The sequence below is a fragment of the Pinus tabuliformis genome, chromosome 1_1 (assembly GCF_031772625.1).
Source record: "Pinus tabuliformis cultivar Carrire ecotype Pingquan chromosome 1_1, CPIR1, whole genome shotgun sequence".
NCBI classification, from domain to species: domain Eukaryota; kingdom Viridiplantae; phylum Streptophyta; class Pinopsida; order Pinales; family Pinaceae; genus Pinus; species Pinus tabuliformis.
Window position 1 is genome coordinate 968,073,408 of NC_142297.1, and position 26,363 is coordinate 968,099,770.

At 43.6% G+C, this 26,363-nt stretch overlaps 1 protein-coding gene across 1 annotated transcript in view; it reads left to right on the top strand.

Moving 5' to 3' along the window:
* The window catches only part of LOC149217731 (alpha-mannosidase-like), a 468,321-nt gene that overhangs the window by 112,015 nt on the left and 329,943 nt on the right, over positions 1 to 26,363 (top strand). The window contains exons 17-19 of the mRNA XM_089391406.1: positions 11,470 to 11,517; positions 11,655 to 11,714; positions 11,891 to 11,962. Coding sequence (XP_089247532.1) covers positions 11,470 to 11,517; positions 11,655 to 11,714; positions 11,891 to 11,962 — 180 coding nt within the window. The remainder of the gene's footprint in view (positions 1 to 11,469; positions 11,518 to 11,654; positions 11,715 to 11,890; positions 11,963 to 26,363) is intronic.

Sequence of the window (26,363 nt, forward strand, 5' to 3'; positions counted from 1 at the left end):
TAGTGCGTGAGGCTATTATGCAATAGAACGAGGAGCTGGAGGGCATGAGAGCAGTTTGTGCCGAGTCCACAGCCACATTGACTCACATTGGGGAGCTATTGGATTCCCTATTGGTGCAGCTAGATTGCATGTTGGAGCATGAGGGCAACCCTCTTCGGGCATACATAGACAAGGTTGGCAGCATTGTTAGGTTACCTTGCCCATTGGACAGAGAGAGACAGAGCTACCTAGTCAGATTCTATGTATTGACCAGGATAGCAAGATGAGACGACTTGAGTTGCACAGGGTGCAACACCCGCATGTTGGGGTTCTATGTGTGGGAGTTCGTGCATTTGATCCCTCTCTTGGGGTTGGGTAGCAAGAGATTCTGAGTTGGTACTTGGTGGAGTGGGCAATGGAGATGGTAGTGCACCTAGGTGGAGCTCAAAAGGAGTTTCCATGCATTGGGGATGCTGGAAGCCCCGACTGGCATTGGCATCCGAGAGGGACCACCTATCATTTCCCAGGTATACTGATTGACTACGACCTAGAGGGTATACTTGACCTAGAATTCGAGCATGCACCTCCACTAGGAGAGTTTATATCAGCACCAGTGGCCAACCAGTTTATGGACAGGCTTCTTGCATTGACTTGGTATGCCATTTGTACATAGGATCACGGGGTGATCAACACATTCTGGCAGGAGTTTGTCGAAGGAGGTGGCATTGGAAGTCCACTAGATGGCTCCTTGTATGGAGTTGGGGATTCTTCACTTTCGTGTGGGGCACAAAGGACGCAGAGGAGCAGCGCAGGAGTAGCATCACTGCTGACACATAAGGAGATTCACTTCTCGGAGCCTCAGGGAGGATTTGGAGTGAAGATCCGTTCACCGGAGGGTATGATGATGCGACAATGTAGGAGATGATACCAGTTGGGTGTGGGCCGACGCATAGTGTAATGTTCCAAACAAGGAAAAATAGTGCTATGCAAAGCAAACAATAAAAACAACACCATAAAATTGAAACATTCAGTGCACACCCATAAAAAGTCTAGGAATAACCAACAGGTGAGCCATTTTATTATAATCTAGGAGGAAAGTACAATAATGTGGAAGTGGTGCACCTGGGTTTGCCTTAATGGCAAGCGTGATCAAGCCCAACTGGTAATAAGTGAAATCCAGATGGCACAAATAACAACTGCAATGATGCCCTGCACTGCCCTTGTGGAACTGTGTTGTCTGTTGCAATGATGTTGCTGGAAACCCCAATTCCGGCACTCAGAAAATCACAGGAAGTTAACCCCGGCCTCTCCACCAAATACCGAAAATAACCCACGAAGGAATTGGCCAAATGTTGAACTCAGAATTTTGGCCCAAATTCCCCTTAGCTCCTCTAACTGTTGGCTGAGTTGGGACACCTGTTTGAACCCTTAGATCTGCCCAGAAAATTCTATAAAATTAAGACTGTGGTCCTTGCCCAAAACTCAAAAAAACCCAGAAAGAGTTTCCCTAGGTTCCAACCTTCAAAAATTGACCCTTCACAGCTTGGCCCTCCTCCAATTTCAAATTATGTTGATGTGACTAACCCTATCAATATTTTCTCTCCCAACTCCAAAAATGCTCCTCAAATGGCCCTCCAAATGATCTCCTACTTCTCCTAGCCAACTCCAGCTCTACAATTCCTTCCTCCAACTCCCACGTGAGGCCAGTGATGGCTCTCTCTACAGACCCAGGTGATTGTAAATCGAACTGCTCCAATGCAACAACCTCCTGCTCCAAAACTCTCCTGAAAGGTTGATCCTCCATTGTAGCTCCAATGCTCAAACTCCCCTGGCAGTTGCTACTCAGATGAACGCACAAGCAACACCTACGTGTTCCCCTTCTGCGTCCTCTAGTAACACGCACTGGCCGAGACAAATGTTGAATGATGTGACTGTGAAACTCCACCGGATCTCCTCTAAGGTAGTACAAATTGCCTTCCTAGGGTGGCACTCGAAGTCCACTGAAGAAAGGGTTGAGATCTCCGCTCGGAGACACTCGTGTGCTAAACAACACAGTAACCCAGCTAAGCAGCTTGAGCAATTACGGTTGAGTTCAATATGTCAAAAAGATAAGATATCCAAATAAGGAGAGATGCCTTCCTTATATAGATTTCATGGAGCACTTTTCCCTCCATTTTCCCTCCATTTTGGGTCCCTCACCTAACCATCGATTTCCCCTCCATGCAAATCGAACTAGGGAATGTGTATTCCCCTAGTATGGGTGGCCCCGACATATACTTAACCACATCAAATTAACTTCTACTAAGTCTAGCCTCTTAATAAAATCGAATGGGCCCCCATCACCTCCAAAATTGGCCCCAAAATGTAGAAATGAATATTGTTCCAAAATAATTTAGGAAGGGACATGACAGTCCTCCCCTCCCAAATGTTGCTTGTCCCCAAGGAACTTCAGTGCTGGACACTCAAGTATGTGCTCGCCCTCCCAAGTAGCATTCTCAACCGGCAAGCTCCTCCAATGCACCAAAAATCGCTTGTCCTCAAGCAATGCCTGAACGAGCATCCTCTCTAACTGTTGCTCCCCACTGTCACTGCAACATGTGCTAGGGTCCGAGATGTGCCACTGAATCGTCCCTGAACTCAGCACTATCCTAATATGAAAGAATCCTTCAATACTAGGATCCCATGCCATCCTGTCCAACATGAAGCTTCCCTCGCTCCACTCACTACCCTGCCCGGTGTAAGTACCAAAAGTCCCCTGCTCCATCAGTGACTCGCTAAAGCCCAATGGAAGATATGTATGATCTCCACTTGTAGTAGCCGACACATCCCTAAAGGTTATTGAGTTGTGAAGAGTTGTGATGCCCTAGTTCCCTGCTAGTCCCAGAGTGGTGCCACCATGCTGACGTTGCGCTACTCTGACTATGTCATACTCTCCATCATTTGAAGACAGTATCCTCCTCTCCTGGAACCCGATGGTGGAATACTGAAAGAGGCGAGACACGTCCTGCCTAGGCATCTCCATGGTGCCAAGGCCTACCCATTCAAATCTGACTCTAAACCTGTGCAGCCACAGAAAATGTCTGCCTCCCCATATGATGAAACCCTATGTGAACCCCCATGTGTCATCCCAAGAGCGAACTATATCACTCTCTGCCACGACTTCACTCATCACGAGTGATCTATCGATCAACTGAATCCCTGCATCCCATAGCCAGACCTGCTACGGCATAGCCTTGAAAACCGATGGAATCCCTCTAGCCCTCATCTCTAGTCCCTGCATGCCACCCATATGTAGGCCCCATACATCATGAACTATTCTAAGGCATGCTAAACTGTCATGTGCCTGCTGCTGTGTAGTATTGATGACCATGTGTGTCAAATAGCTACCCCTTAAATGCAACCAATAGATGGGTATCTGATACACGCAATCGAATCAATATATGCGGATCCATCTTGCTCCTGCCAACCATTGCCACTAGTTCGGCTACCCAACCCCTGCAGAATGTATCGATATGATGTTAAGAACTTGGATACATACTGGACAACTATCTCAGCCGTAAATGGTATCCTCTGCTCATGCATGGTCCAGACATGCCTTGTGGAAAGAGTGACACATGTCTCCCTTGTGACCAACTCCCAAAGCATAGGACCAGTGATGAATGATATGCCATCCCTGTCGGTGATCACCTTATCCCTTGATTTGTGGCTATCAACTCACGCACTGACTCGATGCCCCTGCTGAGAAGTCTCCCCTCTATCTGACCAAGTGTCATCCAAATATCTTGGGTGAGCTCCCCGTCCCTACTGCTCATGCATAGAGTGTCAAAAGAAAACAACTAGTTCACTCGTTCCTGTAACTGATGTAGAAGAGGGTCAAGCATGTGAGTCCTTGCGGATACCATCAGGTATCACTCATCTGTGTCCCCATCGATCCTGGGTGGACTAGACCCAAAGGTATGCCTGGTATCTCTGTCCATGGGTGTCCCTGGAGGCAACGCTCCAGACCTCACTGTGCAACACCATACACCTCTGGATACCATCGATCATCCTAGTACTCCTATAAATGCCACTGTACACCGTGGCCTACCCCTGTAAAATGTTGGATACCCTCGACTACAACTATGCATCCCATACCATCCTGCTTCCCGACTGTGTCACTACGCCCATCACTCCCTGCATGTACTCAATGCGATGTGAGGCACTCCCACTCCACAATGCAATCCAATACACTACAACACACCACCATGCATCTCCATGCCCACCAGTAGACCACTGCTCAATGTTAGATACTCCCACACATCCCTAGATGTGGTGGCCTAGAGCTATGTCTCTATGTGTCAGGCCACACCCAATCAGTATCATCATCTCCACCATCGCATCGTTATCCTGGTCGATGAATGGATCTTGCCCCCAAATCCCCCCTAAGGGATCCGAGAAGTGACTCTCCCTATGTGTCAGCAATGATGCCACCACTGCTCCGCTCCTCTACGTCCTCTGTGCCCCACACAAAAGTGAAGCGCCCCTAGCTCCATACAAGGCACCGTTTGTGGCCTGCTAATGCCACCTCCTCTGACAAACTCCTGCCAGATTATGTTGATCACCCAGTGATCCCGTGTACAAATGCCATACCAAGAAAACCAAAAGAGTATGTCCATAAACTGGTCGGCCACTGGTGCTAATGGAGACTCCCCTAGCGAATGTGCATGCTCAACTGCTAGGTCAACTGCACCATCCTGGTTGTAGTCAACCAACATACCTTGGAAATGATAGGTAGTCCCACCCGGAACCTAATGCCAGTCTGTGTTGTCAATATCCTGAGTGCCTGGAAGCTCCTATTGAGCTACACCCAAGTCCACCACCATCTCCATAGCCCACTCCATAGGGTAACAATTCAGAGTCTCTCTCCCGCGAACTCCTACACATAGAACAACCCCATCATGCTGGTGCTGCACCCTATGCAACTCAGGTCGTCTCATCTCGCTATTCTAGTCAATACATGAAATCTGACTAGGTAGCTCTGTCTCTCTTTGTCCAGTGGGCCAAAGAAACCTAATAGTGCTTCCAACCCCATCTATGTATGCCCAAAGAGGGCAACTCTCACGCCCCAACGTGCACTCTAGCTGCACCAGTAGGGAATCCAACTACTCCCCAATGTGAGTCAATTTGGTAGTGGACTCGGCACAAACTGCTCTCATGCCCTCCAGCTCCTTGTTTTGCTGTAGAATGGCCTCTTGTATTGTCATGGCCTTCTCTCTCAATGCTAGAAGGTTGGCCTGGAACTGATGAAACTGTCGTGGGTATGTATCACCTATTGACTTGGTCACAGCTCTGGACACCTCAACAATTATCAGCATCTCAACCATGGGTGGCACCTCCTCAACAGATGGCCCTATGTGTGTAGGCTCTATCCTCTCCAACAAGGTGTCAAGTGGGGCTATCAAAGAGGTCTCGAATAATGGTGACTCCTGCACCACACCGGGTAGATCAATGTGCTCCTCACCATCCTGTGGGCTCTCAACATCATGTTCAACCTCCTCCTTAGGCTCTTGATATCTAATCCAGGTCTCCACTAGCAAAAGCGTCCCTTGGTCTCACCTTCTAACTGTTCCTGTCCTGCCTGCTCCTTCTTAGGAGATATAGTGTCCTGATCCTATTGACCTTCCCCACATGAGGTAGATGGTTGCACCCCCATGACCTGCTCACCTCTATTGTCTCTGTTGTAAGGGTGAGGATGGGTTTGGTCTGTCACCCTCCTCAACTGGGCCAACCTCTCATCGTCCCAATGGATTCCACCCCAGAATTTATGCATACTAGATTTCCCTTCAGCCATGGGTTTGTCTCCTGTTTCACCTGTCACTGTGAACTCATACCCGAATCTTCCATGATCTTTTAGCTACCCACAACTGGGCCAAGATCATGCTTTGATACCACTGTAATGTTCCAAACTAGAAAAAATAGTGCTATGCAAAGCAAACAATAAAAGCAACACCATAAAATTGAAACATTTAGTGCACACCCATAAAAAGTCCAAGAATAACCAACTGAGCCATTTTATTATAATCTAGGAGGAAAGTACAATAATGTGGAAGTGGTGCACCTGGGTTGGCCTCAATGGTAAGCGTGATCAAGCCCAGATGGCAGAAATAACTGCAGCAATGATGCCTTGCGCTGCCCTTGTGAAATAGTGTTGTCTCCTACAAAGGTGCTGCTGGAAACCCCACCTCCGGTGCTCAGAACATGATGGGAAATTAACCCCAGCCTCTCCACCAAATACCCAGAATAACTCACGAAGGAATTGGCCAAATGTTGACCTCAGAATTTTGGCCCAAATTCCCCTTAGCTCCTCTAGCTGCTAGCTGAGTTGGGACCCCAGTTTGACCCCTTAGATCTGCCCAGAAAATTCTATAAAATTAGGAGTATGATCCTTGCCCAAAACCCAGAAAAACCCAGAAAGGGTTTCCCTTGGTTCCAACCTTCAAAAATTAGCCCTCCACAAGTTGGCCCTCCAATTTCGAATTTTGTTGCTGTGACTGATCCTATCAATCTCTGCTCTCCCAACTGCAGCAATCCTCCTCAAATGGCCCTCCAAATGATCTCCTACTTCTCTCGGCTAGCTCCAGCTCTACAATTCCTTCCTCCAACTCCCATGAGAGCCCAGTGATGGCTCTCTGCACAAGCCCAAGTGATTGTAAATCAATCTGCTCCAATGCAGCAACCTACTGCTCCAAAACTCTCCCGAAAGGTTGATCCTCCACTGTAGCTCCAATGCCCAAACTCCCCTGGCAGTTGCTGCCTAGATGAACCCACAAGCAACACCTACGTGTTCCCCTTTTGCGTCCTCTAGAAACACGCACTCGCTAAGACAAATGTTGAATGATGTGACTGTGGAACTCCATCGGCTCTCCTCCAAGGTAGTACGAATTTCCTTCCTAGGGTGGCACTCGAAGTCCACCAAAGAAAGGGTTGAGATCTCCTCTCGGAGACACTCGTGTGCTAAACAACATAGTAACCCGGCTAAGCAGCTTGAGCAACTAAGGTTGAGTTCAATATGTCAAAAAGATAAGATATCCAAATGAGGAGAGTTGCCTTCCTTATATAGATTTCATGGAGCACTTTTCCCTCCATTTTCCCTCCATCGTGGTCCCTCACCTAACCATCGATTTCCCCTCCAAGCAAATCAAACTAGGGAACGCATATTCCCCTAGTATGGGTGGCCCCGACGTATACTTAACCACATCGAATTAACTTCTACTAAGTCTAGCCTCTTAATAAAATAGAATGGGCCCCATCACCTCCAAAATTGGCCCCAAAATGTAGAAATTAATATTGTTCCAAAATAATTTAGGAAGGGACATGAGAGTCCTCCCCTCCCAAATGTTGCTTTTCCCCAAGCAACTTCAGTGCTGGATGCTCAAGTATTTGCTCGCCCTCCCAAGTAGCATTCTCAAGCCCACGACTGAGAAATCTCTCCCCTAGTGCGCTGAGTGTCATCCAAATATCTCGGATGAGCTCCTCGTCCATTGCTGCTCATGCCCAGAGTGCCAAAGGACAACAACAAAATTGACTGTGCCCGTGAGGGATGTCCAAGAGGGTCAGGCGTGTGAGCCCCATGGATACCATCAAGTATCATTCATCTATGTCCCCATCAATATTGGGTAAACTATACCCAAAGGTATACCTGGTGTCTCTGTCCATGAGTCTCATATAAAATTTGTTTAGGTGACATGGCCTCTTTCTCACCAACATCCAGAGGTAACCTACTAGTGCTACAAGCCCCATATATGTATGTTTGAAAAGGGCCACTCCAATGCTCCAATGTGCATTCTAGTTGTACCATTAGGGAATCCAATCGTTTCCCCACGTGAGTTAGTTTGGTTGTTGACTCGGAAAAACTGCTCTCATGCCCTCCAGCTCCTCGTTCTGCTGCAGAATGGCCTCTCGCACTATGGTGGCCTTCCTTTTCAATGTTAGAAGGCTGACCTAGAATTGATGAAACTATTATGGGTGGCCATCATCTAATACCACTGTATCTCTTGGCACCTCATCAATGGTGGATGCCTCAGTGTCTCTTGGCACCTCATCAATGGTGGATATGTCTCCTGGCACCTCACCAATTTGTTATGCACTACTATCACCCAAAAACTCGGACATTACCCCGGACACCTCATCAATGGATACCTCAACAACGGATGGCAACTCCTCAACGGTGGACACCTCTGTGTCTCCTGGCACCTCGTCAATCGATGGCCCTATAAGTGTATGCTCTACTCTCTCCCACAAGGTGTTAGTTGGAGCTATCAAAGGAATCTCCAACAAAGTTGACTCTTGTGTCATGCTGAGTATATCTATGTGCTCCTCACAACCCTGCGTGCCCTCAGCCTCACGCTCAACCTCCTCCTTAGGCTCCTGATATCTAAAGCTAGGTCTGCACCAGCAAAATGACCTCTTGGTCTCACCCTCTAATTGTCTCTGTCCCGTCTCCTCCTTTTGAGGAGATCTGGTGCCCTGATTCTGTTGACTTTCCCCACATAGTGTAGATGGTTGCATCCCCACAACTTGTGTACCTCTAGTGTATCTTCTGTAAGGATGAGGATGGATCTGGTCTGACACCTTCCTCAACTAGGCCAACCTCTCATCGTTCTAGCGGATTCCGCCCTAGAGTTCTTGCATATTAAATCTTCCTTGAGCCATGGATTTTTCTATGGTTTCACCCATCACTTGTGAAGATTTCACTACTGAAATTCTATTGCAGCAATTGGAATTAATTTTTCTAACTAGAAATTGAGAAAATACTGGTGCACAAACACGAAAATATAGCACCATTATTTTTGGACAAAATTCCTCGGAAAAACCCATCTTGGGAAAACCGATGCAATAGTTGAGGGTTTTTTATTATTAAGCAGCAATGAGAAATTCTGAGTACAATCTATAGATACCCTCTTGTCAATCCAATCAGCAAAATAATTTGGCCAAAATATCTATGAGGCAAATACCTCCACACCATGCTTGACCCAACTTCGACAACTGGCCAAACTAGCTAGTCGTATAGCCTCTGAGTGAGCCTCTGTGCAACACTTGCAGAGGATCTAACTCGCTAAGCCCCGAAACTGCTAGAAAAAATGATGTCTTGGCTGATGCTGCCTCTAGAAGAAATTTGCTTGGCCTCCTGGAGAATTTCCAGACCAATTGCAATTGAATCGCCCTTCCCTTCAGCCAAATTGATCTCCCTCTGAATCTATTTGATTTCTTGGATACTAGAACACCATCTGATGCTACAAAAACCAACATCACTGTGCATACATGCCCAAATCTTCCATGATCTTGTTGGCTACCCCACAGCTGGCCAAGATCATGTTTTGATACCACTGTAATATTCCAAATGGAAAAGTACCGTAGATAACAAAAGCAATGAACTAGTTGCAACTACAAAATTCATAAATGCAAAACCATTCACATTTGAACATGGAAATAGGAGCAAAAACTTTGAGTCATTGTATTAATTTTGATAAATATGAGTACAATAAATGAGATTAGCAGAACTTAGGCTTGCTACTGCAAGCTATGACAAGAACCCAGGTGTGACTACACTGCTCAAATGCTGGGAAGATTCCCCAGGAAGAATTGCGCATGCCCAAGAAGAACTACTAGCCATTGTTGGAAGGAAATTGGAGGAACTGCTCTGAAGAGTGCCCGAAATGAGTTGAAACTCTGATGGTGGCCTCCTCACTAGATACTCGACAAGACCCAGAAATATCTCATGAACCCAAGTGGTGGAAATGGTCCTAGGGTGAACTGCGCCATACTCCAACAAGTTTTGTCGCTTGCTGGTGGATGGAACTAGGAATTCTGCCCTCAGAAGTGCTTAGAAAATTCTGCAAAATTAATCCTAGCCTTGTCACACCAAACCCACAAAAGCCCAGAAAGGGTTTGGGCTAGATCCACAAGTCATCGGTGCCCCCAAAATGGTGCGAGCTCCTCTCTTTGTCAGACAATGCACACTGCTAGAAATAGCTCAGCCAATACGTGCCACAATCCTCACCGGAATGCCTCCCAAATTCCTGCAAATCTCCCCGGAAAAACACCTTCTATTCCCTGCCCCTATCTCTCCACAAATTCTTCTCCCTTCTTCCCTTGCACAGGCTAAGCCAGAAACCCCTGCACAATGCTCAAAGTGAGAGAAATGGCTCCTCAAAATCCCTGCCTCACAGCCCAACAAATTCGCTACAAAATCTCTAGCTATGTGTGGGAAAAACTCCTACAAATCCTCCAAAACTCTAGCAATCTATAGTTGATCTCAATTGGGGTGCTTCGAACAACTTTTGCGCCCAAGGAAAATATGCACCAGCTAGAAATGATCTGCAATGTAGCTCCTTTAGAAGTCCTGAGATAGACTTCTCTCTACTCTCCTAGGGTGACACTCAGAGTTCACCAAAGGTAGAGGTGGAATTCCCGCTTGGGAATCCCTCATGCTAAACAACATTGGTTGACTTGGCTAAACAACTCAAGAAAACTTGTGTTCAGAAGTTAAATTGTCAAAAGATGCAAATGAAGGCCTCTTCTCCTTATTTATAATTGCTGGCCTCCTTCTCTTCCTTGGTGGCCCCTACTCTTTTTGTCTCCTAATTCGCACCCCCTCCTCTTTTCTCTCTCCTCTAAGAGTGTGAGTTCCCTTCTTGGGCCAAATTTCTCTCTCTTGTGGGCCCCACGTTCCACTAGAGCTGCAATTTCCCTTTTTCCTCCTAAGTCCCAATGCCAGAATTGCCTCCTCTTCCAAAAATCGTCTCTAATGCGGAAAATCAAAATTGGGGATGTTACAAAAACATATTTTATAATATTTATATACAATATACTATCTTATCACCAGTTTATAAGCTAGGTCTCATGCTACTAGATTTGACCACTTTGTGATTTTAGTTTTTGAATGCATTATTTTTTTTGGAGAAAATGCTTCTTGTATTAACATATCAAATATGTACAAAACAAAAAGAAAGAAAGTGTGCGCAACAAGTGTAACCTTTTTCTCAGTGCTACCAGGACTGAAATCAGGTTAGAGTTGGCAAGCACATGAACATTTTTACTGTCCCTAATCAATAAAAAGCCTGAATGCATTATTATCTCCAATGGAGTACAGAAATTTATGCATGGTTTCCTTGCGGTATTATAAAATTTCCTTAGAAATATTATAACAATTCAAGTATGCATTGCTCATTTACGTGAAGTATCATCAAATAACATCTATGTTTGATTAGGTATGTTCATAGTCAACAGTCAAAACGACTGTTTTGTAGCTTCAATATTCAACAGTAATGAAAATTCAGAAACCTTATCTACGAAAAAGGAGTAACGTCGTTAAGATTTTACATCAAGATACAAAATACCACTATCTGCCAAGTAAAGCATGTTTGCTAGTTAGTACTCCATGATGAATTTTATCTTGTCAATATCTAGCTTATACTTAAGTTGGCTAATGTTTTATTTCTGTTGCAATAGGTAAAGGTTCCAATGCAGCAATCATATCTTTGGTATGGTGCCGATGAGGTATTCTAATATTATTGCCGCATTTCAAGTACAAATTTTTGGAACATATATTACTTTTCCTCAATTGCATATTCAAAGCTTTACATATCCTTCTTGGTTAATATAATTTTGTGTTAAATCTATGAATGTTTTTCAAGGGTTCTGGAGCATATGTATTTTCTCCAAATGGTGCCCCTCCAACAACTGTTTCAAGATTGGTATAAATGTTGCAACTTTGTGTTAACTTCCCATCACCAGTCACATAATTGACTAAAGGATTGAATCACTATAATGTTTCTTTCATGGAAAATATGTCGCTTCATTTAAAATCTCATTCTCTTGGACAAAATGTCAAAACAATGTTTATCTTTTTATAAAGCCGTTCATATTGCAGGTACCATTGACGATCATGAGGGGACCTTTTGTTGATGAAGTGCATCAAGAATTCAGCTCATGGATCTATCAGGTAGAAAAAAAAAATTTCAAAATTCTTTCAGAATTGTGGATTTATTTTCAGATATTTTTTATTAATGACATATCCTTTCATGTACAAAAATTCTGAATATGAAATAATGTGGAAGATAGATTTAACAAAAGTTGGAAATAGGTGAGCTATAACCTTTTGAGGCAAAGAATGCTTTCTAAATGACAATAAATATGTGGAGATGGTATCCAACTTTCTATGTAAAATTTCAGTTTTTTCTTGAGTGTCTTTTAGTACTTTTCATTAGGATGTTGTCACTATGAACAAACTTTAGTATGTTGCCACTTTGGTAGTTTGTGTTTTTACAAACTACCCTTATTGTTGTGCTACCCACCATTTTGTGGATAATATCCCTAGGAGAATTTTTTCCTCCAAGATGGTCCTCAGCCAGCAGCCAACAGCCCCTTGCAGCTCCCAGCTAGCTCATTGTGCCATTTCTCTGCCACCTGAGCCAGCCATGTGGTCCCTCGCCCATCTACGATGATCGTATGTTTGGAGGTGGGTCTCTCGAACCTAAAGGTATGCCTTGTCATTTGGAAATTGAGTATTGTAGTTTGCTTATCATGGACACTTCTGGGTATGGATTAATGGGGGATTCGGCGTTAAGAATGGGCTAGGTTTGTGTTGTTGTCCCCTAGACCCCTTTTAGGCATTAACCTTGGATTCTAGTCCCGGAGGATCTCTTTTATTGACCATTTGGCTCTAGGGATGATATTTCATGGGAAACCCTGATTTTGGTTGTGTGGTCCCACTCCCTTATCCGCTTATATTACCCTCTTTCCATTCATTATCAACCCATTCATCATTTCTCCCACCTGGGTCCACATTCCTCCATTGAGTTCACATAGGGCTAGCTTGCCCCTTTCCCTTTCCCACACCTTAGGTCATGGCCTGGAAAGAAGCCTGGAGGTTGATGCACCTGAAAAGAAAGATAAAAGCATATATGGCCGCATTCAATAGGAAAATGTACCACAAAATGCAAAAGCGTGTGGGAAAAAGCAAATACATGAGCTCTACCCCATCATCATGGCCATCACCTTGGTTCCTACAGGTTCTATGAACCTTCTTCATCATATAAGAACCCATGATTGTCCCACCCCCTGGTGGGCGATGAACCGCCCCACGTTAAAAGGGGGAATTCACTACTATATCTTATACATCATGCTCCAACCCCTTGAGCCCCGAGCAGCTAATCAAAGAAAATCATTAAAAGGAAAAAGGCATAAAAGTGTTGGAATTTCTAAGTCTATCTATTAAAAACCCTTCGTGTACTTTTATAATTTATTCCTACTTACTTGTTCTGTTAATTAACAAGTTATTTACCATGTAAATACTAGAAATAAATACAAGTACATGCTCAACACATTACAGATCATCAACTGAAGGGAATAGAAACAAGCACACAAGTGACATCATTGTTTTTGGAATAATGTCCCCGAAAAACTTAATGCGGGAAAATCGGTGCAGCTATTTGAGGGTTTGATTTATTAAGTAGTTTTAGAATACAATCTGGATGCCAAATCCGGTTGACCCAACAAAGAAAAATCTCGGCAGTATTACCTCTCTACTCGGAAGCAGAAATTCTGGCTGAAACCCCAGATAAACACTTTGGCAGCTCCATAGCGCTAATCTGCCCCACGAAACTCCAGCGTCAGCCTCTAGGGACTGTGTCAGCTCTCTCTGGCCCAGCGTTAGCCCAGCGTCACTTTGGCTCGGCCTGCGTCAGCCTCTAGAGGCACTGTGTTAGTCCTCTGGCCTTCTACATCACTCACGCTGACCCTATGAGGCACTGTGCAGCTCTTGGCTGCCTCTGTGTGAGCCCTGGCTGGCTGTGCGTGACCCCTTGGTTGGTTCTGTGTCCCTCTCTTCGACTACTGCGCTAATCCTCTCGATGCTATCTCTACCTTTCTGCTTCTGTATTCACTACCCCTCAGCTGCAACTCTAATCACTCTCTCAACTTTATCAGCAAACCCATCCCCAGAAAGTCGAAATCTTGATCTCTTGGTCTGTTCTCCAAGTGACCCTCAAGCTTCCTCTTATACTTTTCTCGTTGACAAATCAACGGCCGAGATTAAGTCCCTAATCAATGGCTAAGATTAGATCTGGCTTGATCCATGACTTTTGGATCATTCTAACACAGTTTTATATTAATTCACATTAATATTTTATTTTCCTTAAGTTTAGACTTAAGGACTCCATTAAAAATATTAATTATTTAATATTTCCCAAACTGTTTAGACTTTGCCCAGACTCTTTCTGGGTATTGGAGATCTCATGTGCCTTAGTCTCTCCACCAATTTTTGTGGCTAGAGCACATCCGATGCTACCCCAAATCAAAAAAAAGAAGAGTGGAAAAATCAAGGTTGCGACACCACATGTACCATAATTGCTCCCTCCTACACATTATAAACCCTAGTGTGGGCTTCCCTCTTATTAGCTACCCATGTAACCTAGCATGTGACCCAGGGATGCCCCTTCTCATTCCCTACTTCATTCATCTTTCTGTCACAAGCCACCACATTTTGAAGAATGTACCTTGACTATATTATCCCCTTTAGAAGTGGAAACCACCTAATAGGATTATTGGTTAACCCCATTTGGAGTTTAAGAGACAATGGCACATCCTGAAGTCAATTATGGAAGGGCATGCTATTATGAAATCCCCACCTGTGGTCCATGATTAGGTAAGATCATTTACTCGATTTCTCTAATGACTTCTTTTATTGGAAGGCTAGGGAACGAATTGGATCTTATGCAAGACTACAGATGGTTTCCATCTTGAGTTTGGTCTCCCTATATGAAGTCTTAATTCTCTAAAGAGCCACATTGCCACATGTAGGGTGAGCGTTGAGAGCCATGGGCCTCCATAGCAACAAATTACACGTGGTTGACTTATTAGACGAGGAGGATGCACCTGATCCATCATGCCCAGCTGGCCCTAGATCTATACCATACACTTGGCAAATGATCCAGGACTTCCACGATGACGTGGCACAGCCTACACCATCTTCCTAGCCCTTGCAGGAAATCTACAAGCATATTCAATTTGTTTGAAGACCCATGAGGACACTTGTGTGCCCCCACATTTCATTTGGAGCACCACAGGTTATTACTAGGTAACCTGTGGTGCTCCAAATGAAATGTGGGGGTACACAAGTGTCCTCATGGGTCTTCAAACAAATTGAATATGCTTGTAGATTGCCTGCAAGGGCTAGGAAGATGGTGTAGGCTGTGCCACGTCATCGTGGAAGTCCTGGATCATTTGCCAAGTGTATGGTATAGATCTAGGGCCAGCTGGGCATGATGGATCAAGTGCATCCTCCTTGTCCAATAAATGAACCACGAGAAATCTCTGAATGGCTGTGGAGATCCATGGAGTGTAATCTGCTGCTATGGAGGCCCATGGCTCTCAACGCTCACCCTACATGTGGCAATGTGGCTCTCTGGAGGATTAGGACCTCATATAGGGAGACCAAACTCAAGATGTAAACTATCTGCAATCTTGCATAAGATCCAATGCGTTCCCTAGCCTTCTAGTACAAGTCATTAAAGAAATAGAGTAAATGAGCTTACCTAATCATGGACCATAGGTGGGAACTTAATAATAAATGGCCCTACCATAATTGACTTCGGGATGTGCCAATGTCTCCTAAACTCCAAATGGGGTTAACCAATAATCCTATTAGGTGGTTTTCACTTCTAAAGGGGATAATATAGTCAAGGTACATCCTTCAAAATGTGGTGGCTTATGACAGATAGATGAATGAAGTAGGGAATGAGAAGGGGCATCCCTAGGTCACATGCTAGGCTACATGAGTAGCTAATAAGAGGGAAGCCCACACTTGGGTTTATAATGTGTAGGAGGGAGCAATCATGGTACATGTGGTGCCCTAACCTTGATTTTGACACTCTTTTTTTTGTTGATTTGGGGTAGCATTGGATGTGCTCTATTGACCACTACATGTCAACTACCCATAGCAGTACACCCCCTTTTCGCAAAAGGGATAGCGCTTGATCAACGTGCCCGTGCCATTCGACAGTCATCGTTGACTCGATCAAGTTATGTTGTAAACCCAGTCTGCATGTGTATATTGTAAATAATTTTAGCACATCTGTGTCGTATATGTAAATTGCCTAGGCAAACCTAATTTTCTAGTGATAATCTGCATTCCGAAAGGTTTTTTTGTCTCACCAATCCATGATCGACAGAGTTTTCCTTCAACCTAATCCCAAATCTGGAATGGATTTTGTCATTAGAATCTTAGGGGAATCCTAGTGTGCTTCGAGTCTATGTAAAAGTAGTTTGGAAATAATTATAACTATTTGGTTAGGTTATTACAAATTGCTTGATCTGCTAGATTATATTTGTGTTGCAGAGCTGAGTGGTCTATGAGGGTCTATGTCAAATGGGTTTTCCCCCTTGAGATGTAAAATTGTAAAAGTCATGATGTAGAGTATCTAGAGGGTTAGAAAATGTTTTATCCCCTCATAAGTCCTAGGTCCTAGGTGATTTTTCCAAAGGCTAGGTTCGAGGATCCAAAAATTAAAAATAAAAGATATAAATAATAAAAATAAAAATTAGAAAATTAAAAAAATAAATAAATAAAAAATAAAATAAATAAATAAATAAATTTGAAAAATAAAATAAAATAATAAAATAATAATAAGTTAAAGTTTTGAGAAAATAAATGCAAGATTTTAATTTTTTTTTATATTCCAAAAATCGACGGATGAGATTAAAAGGGATTTTGATCCTCATCAATAGTCAAGATCATTTTGACATGGATCACTCGAACTAGCCGTTGGGAAATTTTCCTTTAAATAGGGTGTCCAGGGTCATTTGAGATCAGATTTGATCTGTGAGTCTTGTGCTAAAGAAAGCTCTCTTGTAGTCATTTTTTGTGCAATAAAGAAAGACTTTGGGGTTGAAAATCTTGCTGTTGTTACTCTTTTGGAAATGCTGTAGAGGTTTTAGTTTTCTACCTAATTTTATTTTCAGCTATTGATAATAGCTTGATGAAGATTGATTTAGGCACAAGTATCTTGTCTAGTCTCTGGGGTCTGAATGATAGTTTAATTCCTGAAATATAATGACAGGTATCTCCATTTAATCTGAATTTCTCTGTTGTTTTCTCCCTCTATGTTAATGATTGATTTAAGTTGTGCAGGATATCCTTAGTTTTGAGTTTACCCGGCGTTAGGAGAAGTTCTCGGCTGAACCAACAAACTCCCGGATTGCATTTTCTGAAGAGCCCAGCCAGTTTTAATCTCGGGCTTATCATTAGAATCAATGTTGTGAAAATCACGATCGGGATTAAATCGGCGCGGGGAACGAATCGGAAAAAATCGGAAAAATCGGGAAAATATCGGAAAAAATCGGGAAAAAATCGTTTGGTACAAAAATATTCATTTTTTTCAATTTTTTTAATATCTAAATCATCTACAACATAAAATAAATACATTGACACATAAATATGATAAAAAAACTAATATATAAGATGTTTAATATCATTTCTAGTGCTAAAATCACACATAACATTGAATCATGTCCTGAATAGTAAGTCCTGACTCTTGAGTCCCAACTCAGCCTCAAAATATCAACAAAAAATATGATAATGTATCTCATCATGTCATAATGTCATATACAATAAAATAAAAGTCTAATCCTATTGATTTCCTCTGCCCCTCTTGCGAGAAAATGCCACAGCTTTCCCATTCCCTCTAGATGTAGATGCTAGTGCCCGTGCTGGTGGAAATGGTAGTGGAGTCTGATGTGCTCTAGAAGCTGAAGAACTAGAAGTAGGAGCTATAGGAGGTAGACCACGTCCTCTACTGGTGGCAGTGGTAGCCCGAGCAGGCGGTGTCACCTCCTCCTCCTGTTCCTCCACCTCCTCCTCCTCCTCCTCCTCCACCTACTCCTCCTCCTCCTCCTCCTCCCCCTCCACTACATCCTACACTAACCAATCATCAGCAAAATCCATGAGAGGCCTCTCGGCCTCAACCCTCCATGCAGCAGTGGTGTCAATCCCATCCAATGAGATGGCATCCACATCATGTGTCCTCTCAAGTTGCCTCACCCACAATCGAAGATTGTAGTAGACGTAGACCATGTCATTAAGTCGCTGGGACTCCACCCTGTACAAAGATCATGAAATAGTAATTAATAATTATAAAAAAATATTGTTTAATGAATTCAAAAATTTATTTGGAAATTTGCAATATTTTAAATGTTTAAGTGTTAACTTGTTGCGCTTCTTGTTGTGTATTTTTTCAAATACACTCCAGTTGCATTCACATCCTGAGGAGTTGCATGTCTGGCTGAGGATGCGAATGGAAAGCTTTTGCAGAAGGGGTACCCTACCACCATACATTTTCCACCATGCATCTACAACAAAATTACAAATAAAATTTTAAATAAACATAAGAAAAAAATGGAATTTGAAGAGACAATGAAATTTGAAACAAAGTTACAAACTAAAAAATACCTGGCATTTTAATCATCCTATCAGTGACAGCCATCTCAAAGCCAAATGTGCCACCTGCCATCTTATATGTCTCAATTTGTTTAGAGATCTCTATACGTTGTTCTAGAGATCGCACCATCTTCTAGACACAGGATAAGAATCCATCCATGATCTCAGCATCAAAATCAAACCCACATGCATAAGAAAATGCAGGGTTCAGGAAAAGCCCAGCAGCATGAATGGGACGATGTAGTGTGTTGTTCCATCGCTTATCAATCACTCCCCATAGAAGTAGTTCTTTCTGAAACCCATCATCTCCCTTATCATCATAGTAGGCCCGAATGGCTTCTTTGGCCCTATCCATGGCTTCATACAAATAGCCCATTGCAGGCTTCTCACCATCAACCAACCAAAGAACCTTTACCAAAGGTTCAGTAACGGCGCACACATCCTGCACTCCCGCCCAGAAGTCTTCCTGGTATGAAACTAGTCTGCATACAGCCTCTCCTTCTGGTTTGCGGCTCATTGACAAAGCACGCCACTCCTCTGAAATAAACATTCTCTTCACATCCCACATAGAATTCAAGAGGGATTGAAGAGATATGAAACTCGTGGCAAACCGTGTAATGGCGGGGCGCACCAACTTTTTGTTGTTGGTGAATCTTCTCATCAAGCTAAGCACAGATGTATGATTATATACAAATTTTGTAATGCTTTTTGATGAGTCAACAATATCTTTGACAAAGGAAATTTTCCCTATGTCCTCTAACATCAAATCAATACAATGGGCAGCACAAGGTGTCCAAAATAAAGTAGGATGCCTCTCCATAAGCATTCTACCAGCAGCAACATAATTTGCAGCATTGTCCGTTATGACTTGGACAACATGTTGTTCACCCACCTCCAAAATAAACACATCCAGCAAATCACATAAAGTTCTTGCATCTTTGATTTGTGCAGATGCATCAACAGATTTGATAAACATAGTCCCCTTGGGACAACTAACCAAGAAGTTTATAAGGGTTCTCCCCTTTTGGTCAGTGCAACCATCTGACATAACAGTGCATCCTGTTTGTGCCCATGATGCCCTAAAATCCTCCAATCTTTGGGTGCAGTCACGCTTTTCATTTTGAAGAATCCGGCCTCTGAAATCATGATAAGAAGGGATTTTGTACCCCGGGCCAACACTGGCAATAGCATCAACAGTAGGTTGGAAAAATGGATTATTCCTTACAACGCTGAAAGGAATATCACTCCAGAGGAGAAATTTTGCCATCAACTTGTCAGCTTGTTCTTTATCAGTTCTTTTTAGCATTGAACCGATAGATGGCTATGAGCCAGGTGTGGTTTGAGGAACAAAAAATGATGATGCAACTACCAGATTGACTGATGCTGCAGTAGAACGAGTGCCACTTCGCCCACTTCCTTCAGCTGACCTTTTTAGTTGCCTTTTGAGTTCTTCTTTGGCCTCTCTAGTCTGCTCTAATTCTTCCAATGCTCTCATGGCTTTTTGGATAAGTTCACCATTTGTATTTATACAGGGCCCCACATCATGTCCAGGGATTTGTGCAAGGTGAAACTTCAACCTGTACACCCCCCCGTACATCTCCTTTCCACACAACTTGCAACTCAAGTTTTGTCCATCATTCGGAGCACGAGGTACAGCATATTCCCAGAAAGGATCCAATTTCCTTGGCATGTTTGTTTTTGAACTTTGAAGTTGCAAATTTGAAGTCTTGAATGGTGTTTTGGTGCTGTTGTGAACCTATGGGAAAATAACTTAATAAGGATTAGGATTACAATTTAGCATTTACAAAATTACAAGTTACAAATTTACAAATTACAATTTAGTATTTTAATTTTTAATTTTTACATTGATGATTGAATGAAAATTCAAGTTACCCATATCCCAACCTAAAACAACCATTCCAAAGTTCAAAGTTTTAAACACAAATTACCCAACCATTCCAAACCCAAGTTACCCAACCAAATGGCAAAAACAATGAAAAATTAAAAAACATAAACAATGTTAAAAAAAAATGAAAGCAAAAAAAAAAAATTTGTTCCCATAGTCATACCAAGTTACCCAACCCAAAACAATGAAGAAATACAAAAAATTCTTTAAAAACAATGAAAACAAAAAAATGGTGCCCATACCAAGTTTCCCAACCAAAAACAATGAAAAACATACAAAAACAATGTTTTTAAACAATGAAAACAAAAAAAATTAATCCTCATACCCTTTCTATGGAGAAATCGGTGGTCTCCTCTTGATTTTCTCCTCTAAGCACTTAGATTCGGCTGAAAACCCTCTTCAGCTTGTCTCCAACAGCTCCTCCTCCCTCCGTGACTGTCCAAATGAGCAAATGAAAAACCAAAATTTTTTTTATAAAATCGTGCTGTCCCGACCCCCCACGATTTTTTCTTAAAAAATCGCGATTTTTTTTTCGTTTTTATCGCGATTTTTGTGATTTTTTCAGAAAAAATCGGCAAAAAAAATTACCGCGATTTGATCGGCAAAAAATAAAAATTGCGATTTTTTCATTAAATCGCTATTTGATCGTGATTTTCACAACACTGATTAGAATTTTTTTTTGCAGACGCATGAAGGGTTTTCTGAAGCACCTCACATTAAGTTTAAAATTCTGAAAATATTTCTGTGGCATAATGATAAATCTGGCTACCTAGAGCCTTCAGTTTGTAAATACTTTAATTACTTAGCTGTTCTTAGGGTTTTTAGGGTTTCATTTATTTATTTATTTTTTTTGGCATTTTCAGGTTCTCGCTGTTTGTTTACAGGTTGCAGGTTGCAGATCTGAAGTCGAAATCTGATTCTGAAAGCCAGATCTAGGCCCTGGAGGGTAAGATTTGGCCTCAGAACCATTTATTGCAGAGGCATTACTCCTGCAGTCCAAGTTTTTTTGGATCTGGGAACTGTTATTCGAAGGTTTTCATTGAGAAATTTGAAGCAGAGCAGTTTAAATTTTTTAAGATTTCTGGAAAATATTTTTTTGGTAAAATTTGTATGGATTGATCCGTATTTAAACAGGAATGTAACAAATTACAGAGATAACCATATACACAAAGATGCAGTGGAAATAATACTTCATTTCATTAATGGAAAATACTGAAATATGATTACAACCAGAAATGGAAATAAACCAGCTAGGGCGATGGTAGCTTATCTCTGAGAAGAGATGTGGTGGCTACATGCCTCTGAACTGTGTTACAATGAGGCTCGAAGGCCTATTTATTGTTGAGAAACAATGGAAAACCCTTAACATTCCAAAACCTAACCCTAGGAGATGAAACGCCAAACTGTGGGCCTCGTTTGGGTAAATTGGTACATCAACTTCCCGAGGTCGTAACTTTGGCATACGATCTCCATTTGATGCGTACAATAGCTCGTTAGAAAGATCTATCCGAGCACTACCACTTTGGGAAGGGCAACATCGGTCCATGGACCCATGTTGCCCCCAAAATTCCCAAAAAATGTCGTTTAGGGCCTCAAAACGACTCCAGAAGTTCAGGACCCGAAAAACTGCTAAAAATAGTAAGTTGTGCTACAATTAAGGAAACTGAAAATGCTGAGAGAAACAATGGTGGGGGTCCAGGTGGACTTGGAAGGTGGCCACCAATATCCACCTAGATCATTCCCCCCCCCTTAGGAAGCAATGGTCCCCATTGCGTTGAGTTCCTCCATGAAATGAGGAAGCTTTTGCTGAACTTGTTCCCTGGTGAGCCACTTGCCCTGCTGAAGGAGTTGGCCTGCTTTGACAACTCGATACAGTTGGATATTTTGTTGGCGAGTGTTCTTGATCTGTGTGTTCATGATCCGATCAGTTACAGCTTGTTCCATGCAATCTGGATTTAATTCTGTGGGTTTGAGCTGTTCTGCAATGTCGGATGTGTCTAGCAATGGTGGAAAGTATGGCCGAAGGCGGTCCACATTGAACACTGGGTGCAGGCCAAGGAATGGGGGAATGCTGAGCTCAAATGCATTGTCTCCCATAGCCTTAGTAATGGTGTAAAGACCATATCGGAGTGGTCTCAATTTCCGATAGGCTCCAGTAAGGCGTTCCTTTTGCAAATGCAACCAGACTTTGTCGCCCACCTGAAACTTGTATGGCACTCGATGTTGATTGTGTTGCTGCTTGTACTTGGCATTTGATTTCTCCAGAATGTCATGGACCTGCTAGCGAATATGTTGGATGCGCTCAATGAAGCTGGCGGCCTTATCTGTTTCGGACTGGACATGAGCTGAATTTATGTGAGTAGCTGCAAGTGGCATGGCCACATCAATGGGTCATAGTGGCTGGAATCCCAAACCCACCTGAAAAGGGCTATGGCCAGTGGAGCTGTGAAGAGCTCGGTTGTAGCTGTGCTGAACATAGGGGAGGCTTTCGTCCCATGTGCGTGGATGCTTTGAGTTATACATGCACAGAATGTGCACAATCATCCTATTGACAACCTTTGTCTGGCCATCAGTTTGAGGATGGAAGGCTGTGGACTTCGTGAGTTTGGTGTCTAGCATTGACCAGAGACTGGACCAAAATGTGCTGAGAAATCGACTGTCCCGATCTGAGATGATAGACTGTGGGATCCCAAAGTGCACCCACACTCGTTCAAAGAAGAGTTTAGCAGTGGCTTCTGTTGTGATATTCTTCTTGCAGGCCGCCATAATGGCCATCTTCGAGAACTTGCCGACGACCACAAAAACACAGTCATTTCCATGCTTAGTGGAAGGAAGGCCTGACATGTAATCCATGGAGATGGATTCCCAAGGTCGACTAGGGGTAGGCAACAGGGTATAGAGGCCATGCTTCTTAATGGTCGGTTTGGCAATGGCACAGGCAGTACATGATCTGATGTACTTCCCAACATCCTGTCGAAGATTCGGCCAATAGAAATAATTTTGCAGTACTGCCACTGTTTTCTCGACCCCGAAATGCCCAACAGCCCGACTATAGTGTGCTTCCCAAATCATCTTGGCACTCTCGCTTGAAGGAACACAAAGGTGACCCAGGTGGCATAACAGGGCATCCTGGAGGTGAAAATCTGGAACATGCCGACCCTCCAAGAGTGTCTGGTATGTGTGGCCGAATTCTGGGTCGCTTTTGTAGAGAAGTGGCCAATCAGAGGTCTCGTGCCCACAAGAGTTGAGCACGGTGGTTAACGCCATGATCAGTGGTCGACTGAGGCAATCTGCAACATTATTGGTACTGCCCTTATACTTGATATTCAAGTGGAACTGTTGCAGGTATGTAGACCACTTCTGATGGCAATCATTCTGTAATTTCCCTTGGGTCTGTATGAACTGCAGGGGTCGGTGGTCTGTGTGGATGACCGTTTCCTTCCCCAAAATGTAATGCTTCCATTGTCGGCAGGCCTGTACAATGGAATACATCTCTTTATCATAAGTGGGGTACTTCCGGAGTGTGTCTGAAAGTGTTTCACTGTGATATGCCACTGGATGTCCATGTTGAGTAAGGACTGCCCCAATAGCATAGTCAGAGGCATCTGTCTCGACCTCAAATGGTTGTTGTAAATCTGGTAATGCGAGCACTGGTGCCCTGTAGAGGCGATCCATCAACTCCATGAATGCCTTCTGTTGAGATTCAGACCAAAAGAATTTTGCTTTCGCCTCTCCCTTGGTGACTTGACTCAAGGGCCAAGTAATATGAGAAAACCCCAACACGAACCTGCGGTGGAAGTTGGCAAGACCTAGAAAGCTGCGAAGCTCTGTTAGAGTGGTTAGAGATGGCCAATCCCGAATGACTTGGATCTTAGCTGGATCGACATGCACCCCCTGTTCATCAATGATGTATCCCAGATACTGAACCTGGGTCATGCCAAAAGTGCATTTCTCCAAATTGGCACATAGCTTGTGTTGCCGCAGTGTTTAGAGAACCTGTCGGATGTGGTGGAGGTGCTCTTCCCAACTCTGGCTGAATATCAGAATGTCATCCAAGTATACTACTACAAAGGAGTTGGTGAATGGCCGCAAGATGTCATCCATTAGCCTCATGAAGGTTGCAGGAGCATTCGTCAATCCGAAAGGCATAACCAACCATTCGGAAAGGCCCTCCTTGGATTTGAAGGCAGTCTTCCACACATCAGAGGGTTCGATTGGTACCTGGTGATATCCTGACTTCAGATCGATCTTGCTAAAATATTTCGCCCCCTTTAGTTGGTCCAGGAGGTCGTCAGTCCGTGGGATCGGGTACCTATTACGGACAGTGATCTTGTTCAGCGCCTGATAGTCAATACAGAGTCTCCACGTCCCATCCTTCTTCTGTACCAACACGATCAAGCTCCCACAAGGCGATGAACTCGGACGGATGTGACCTTTCTACAGGAGCTCCTGAATCTGCCTCTTGATTTCATTGTTCTCCAGAACGGAGCGCCGATAAATTGGTCCATTGGGTAGCGGCGCACCTAGGGTCAGATCGATGGAGTGCTTGACCTGACAGTGCAGTGGAACCCCTGCAGGGGAGGTGAAGATGTCCTCGTACTCCTCCACAACCTTGTTCATCTGTAGTTGTCGTGCAGAGGGACCCCGTTTGGAGGCCGCGACCACCGTCTTCTTCTTTCCTTGAGGGCGTATCATCAGGAAAACAAATTTCCTGGTTTTGGAAATGATCTTACTGCATTGTTTTGCAGTAATCAAAGAGATGGCGGTAGGTGGTGCTACCTCTGATATCCTGTACAACTTATTTTCCAATGTAATAATAACAGCACGGGGCCTTGATTCATACACAGCATGTCGCTTCCACAAGTAAGGTTGTCCTAATAATACATCACAAACTTCAAGGGGAGCAATGTCACACAATACCTCATCCGTGAAGGGCTTGATGTTGTATGGAAGGCGACACTGCTGGCTCACACGAAGATCTCGTCCTTGGTGAAGCCACCTAATGGTGTATGGTTGTGGATGTGCTGTGGTCGGTAAGCCCAACCGCTTCACGACCTCTGCTGAAATGAGATTCTTTTGACTCCTGCTATCAACAATGAACTGTATCGGGCAGCCCTTTACCCACATCTGGGAGTGGAAGAGACGCTCCTCCTCCTCTGGATCTTCGGGTTCATTTTTATGGATCTTGGCGGTAGCAACAGAGGCGTTGGGATCCGCATCAATGATCTGCTTCCCTTTGTCATTCCCCTTATCGGGTTCTGACTGAGAGTCGGAACATGCATCTGATTCTGAAACCTTTAGCTCAGCCACCAGTGACTGCTTGACCCGACACTCACTTGTGTTGTGAGTGGAGCTCTTATGGAATTCACACCATTTTCCAGTGTCCTTTTTCGGCTTCGCGGCGCTGTTCTTTGCTTGCAGCTTCGACAGGTTGTCTTGGGCTATCCCGCCTTGGCTTTGTCCTTTGTTCTGTGGTTTAGGGGCACCTTTCCCCTGCTTTGGATTCGCAGATCCAAAGTCTCGCTTCTTTTGTTTAAACTTCTGCTCGACCTTGACGACATATCGGTATGCTGCGCCGAGCGAGGAGATGTTCAGGAATTGTATTTCTTCCTGGATGTACTTGTGCAGGCAGCCACGGTATTTGAGTATCAAATGTTGCTCCGAATCCTTGATACCCAACTTTGTGCGAAGGGTATGGAAAAGATTGGTGAACTCCGGCACGTCTTGGTCCCTTCCTTGGCGCAGCGTGGTCCACTTTATGTATTCATCCTCATAGCTTCTGACAGGGTAGTACTGCTCCTTGATGGCATCCTGAAATGAATTCCAGGTGGATGCGGCTGAAAATAGTGAGCCAGTACTTTCATCCTTCTGCTCGCAGTAGGTTTCCCACCAGTCCTTGACGTGGGGGCTGCTTTGAGAAGAGCGAAAACAATCTTTTCCCGACTCGAAAATTCATGAACAGAAAAATAACCCTCTAGCAGATTTAACCATTTATCTACGGCA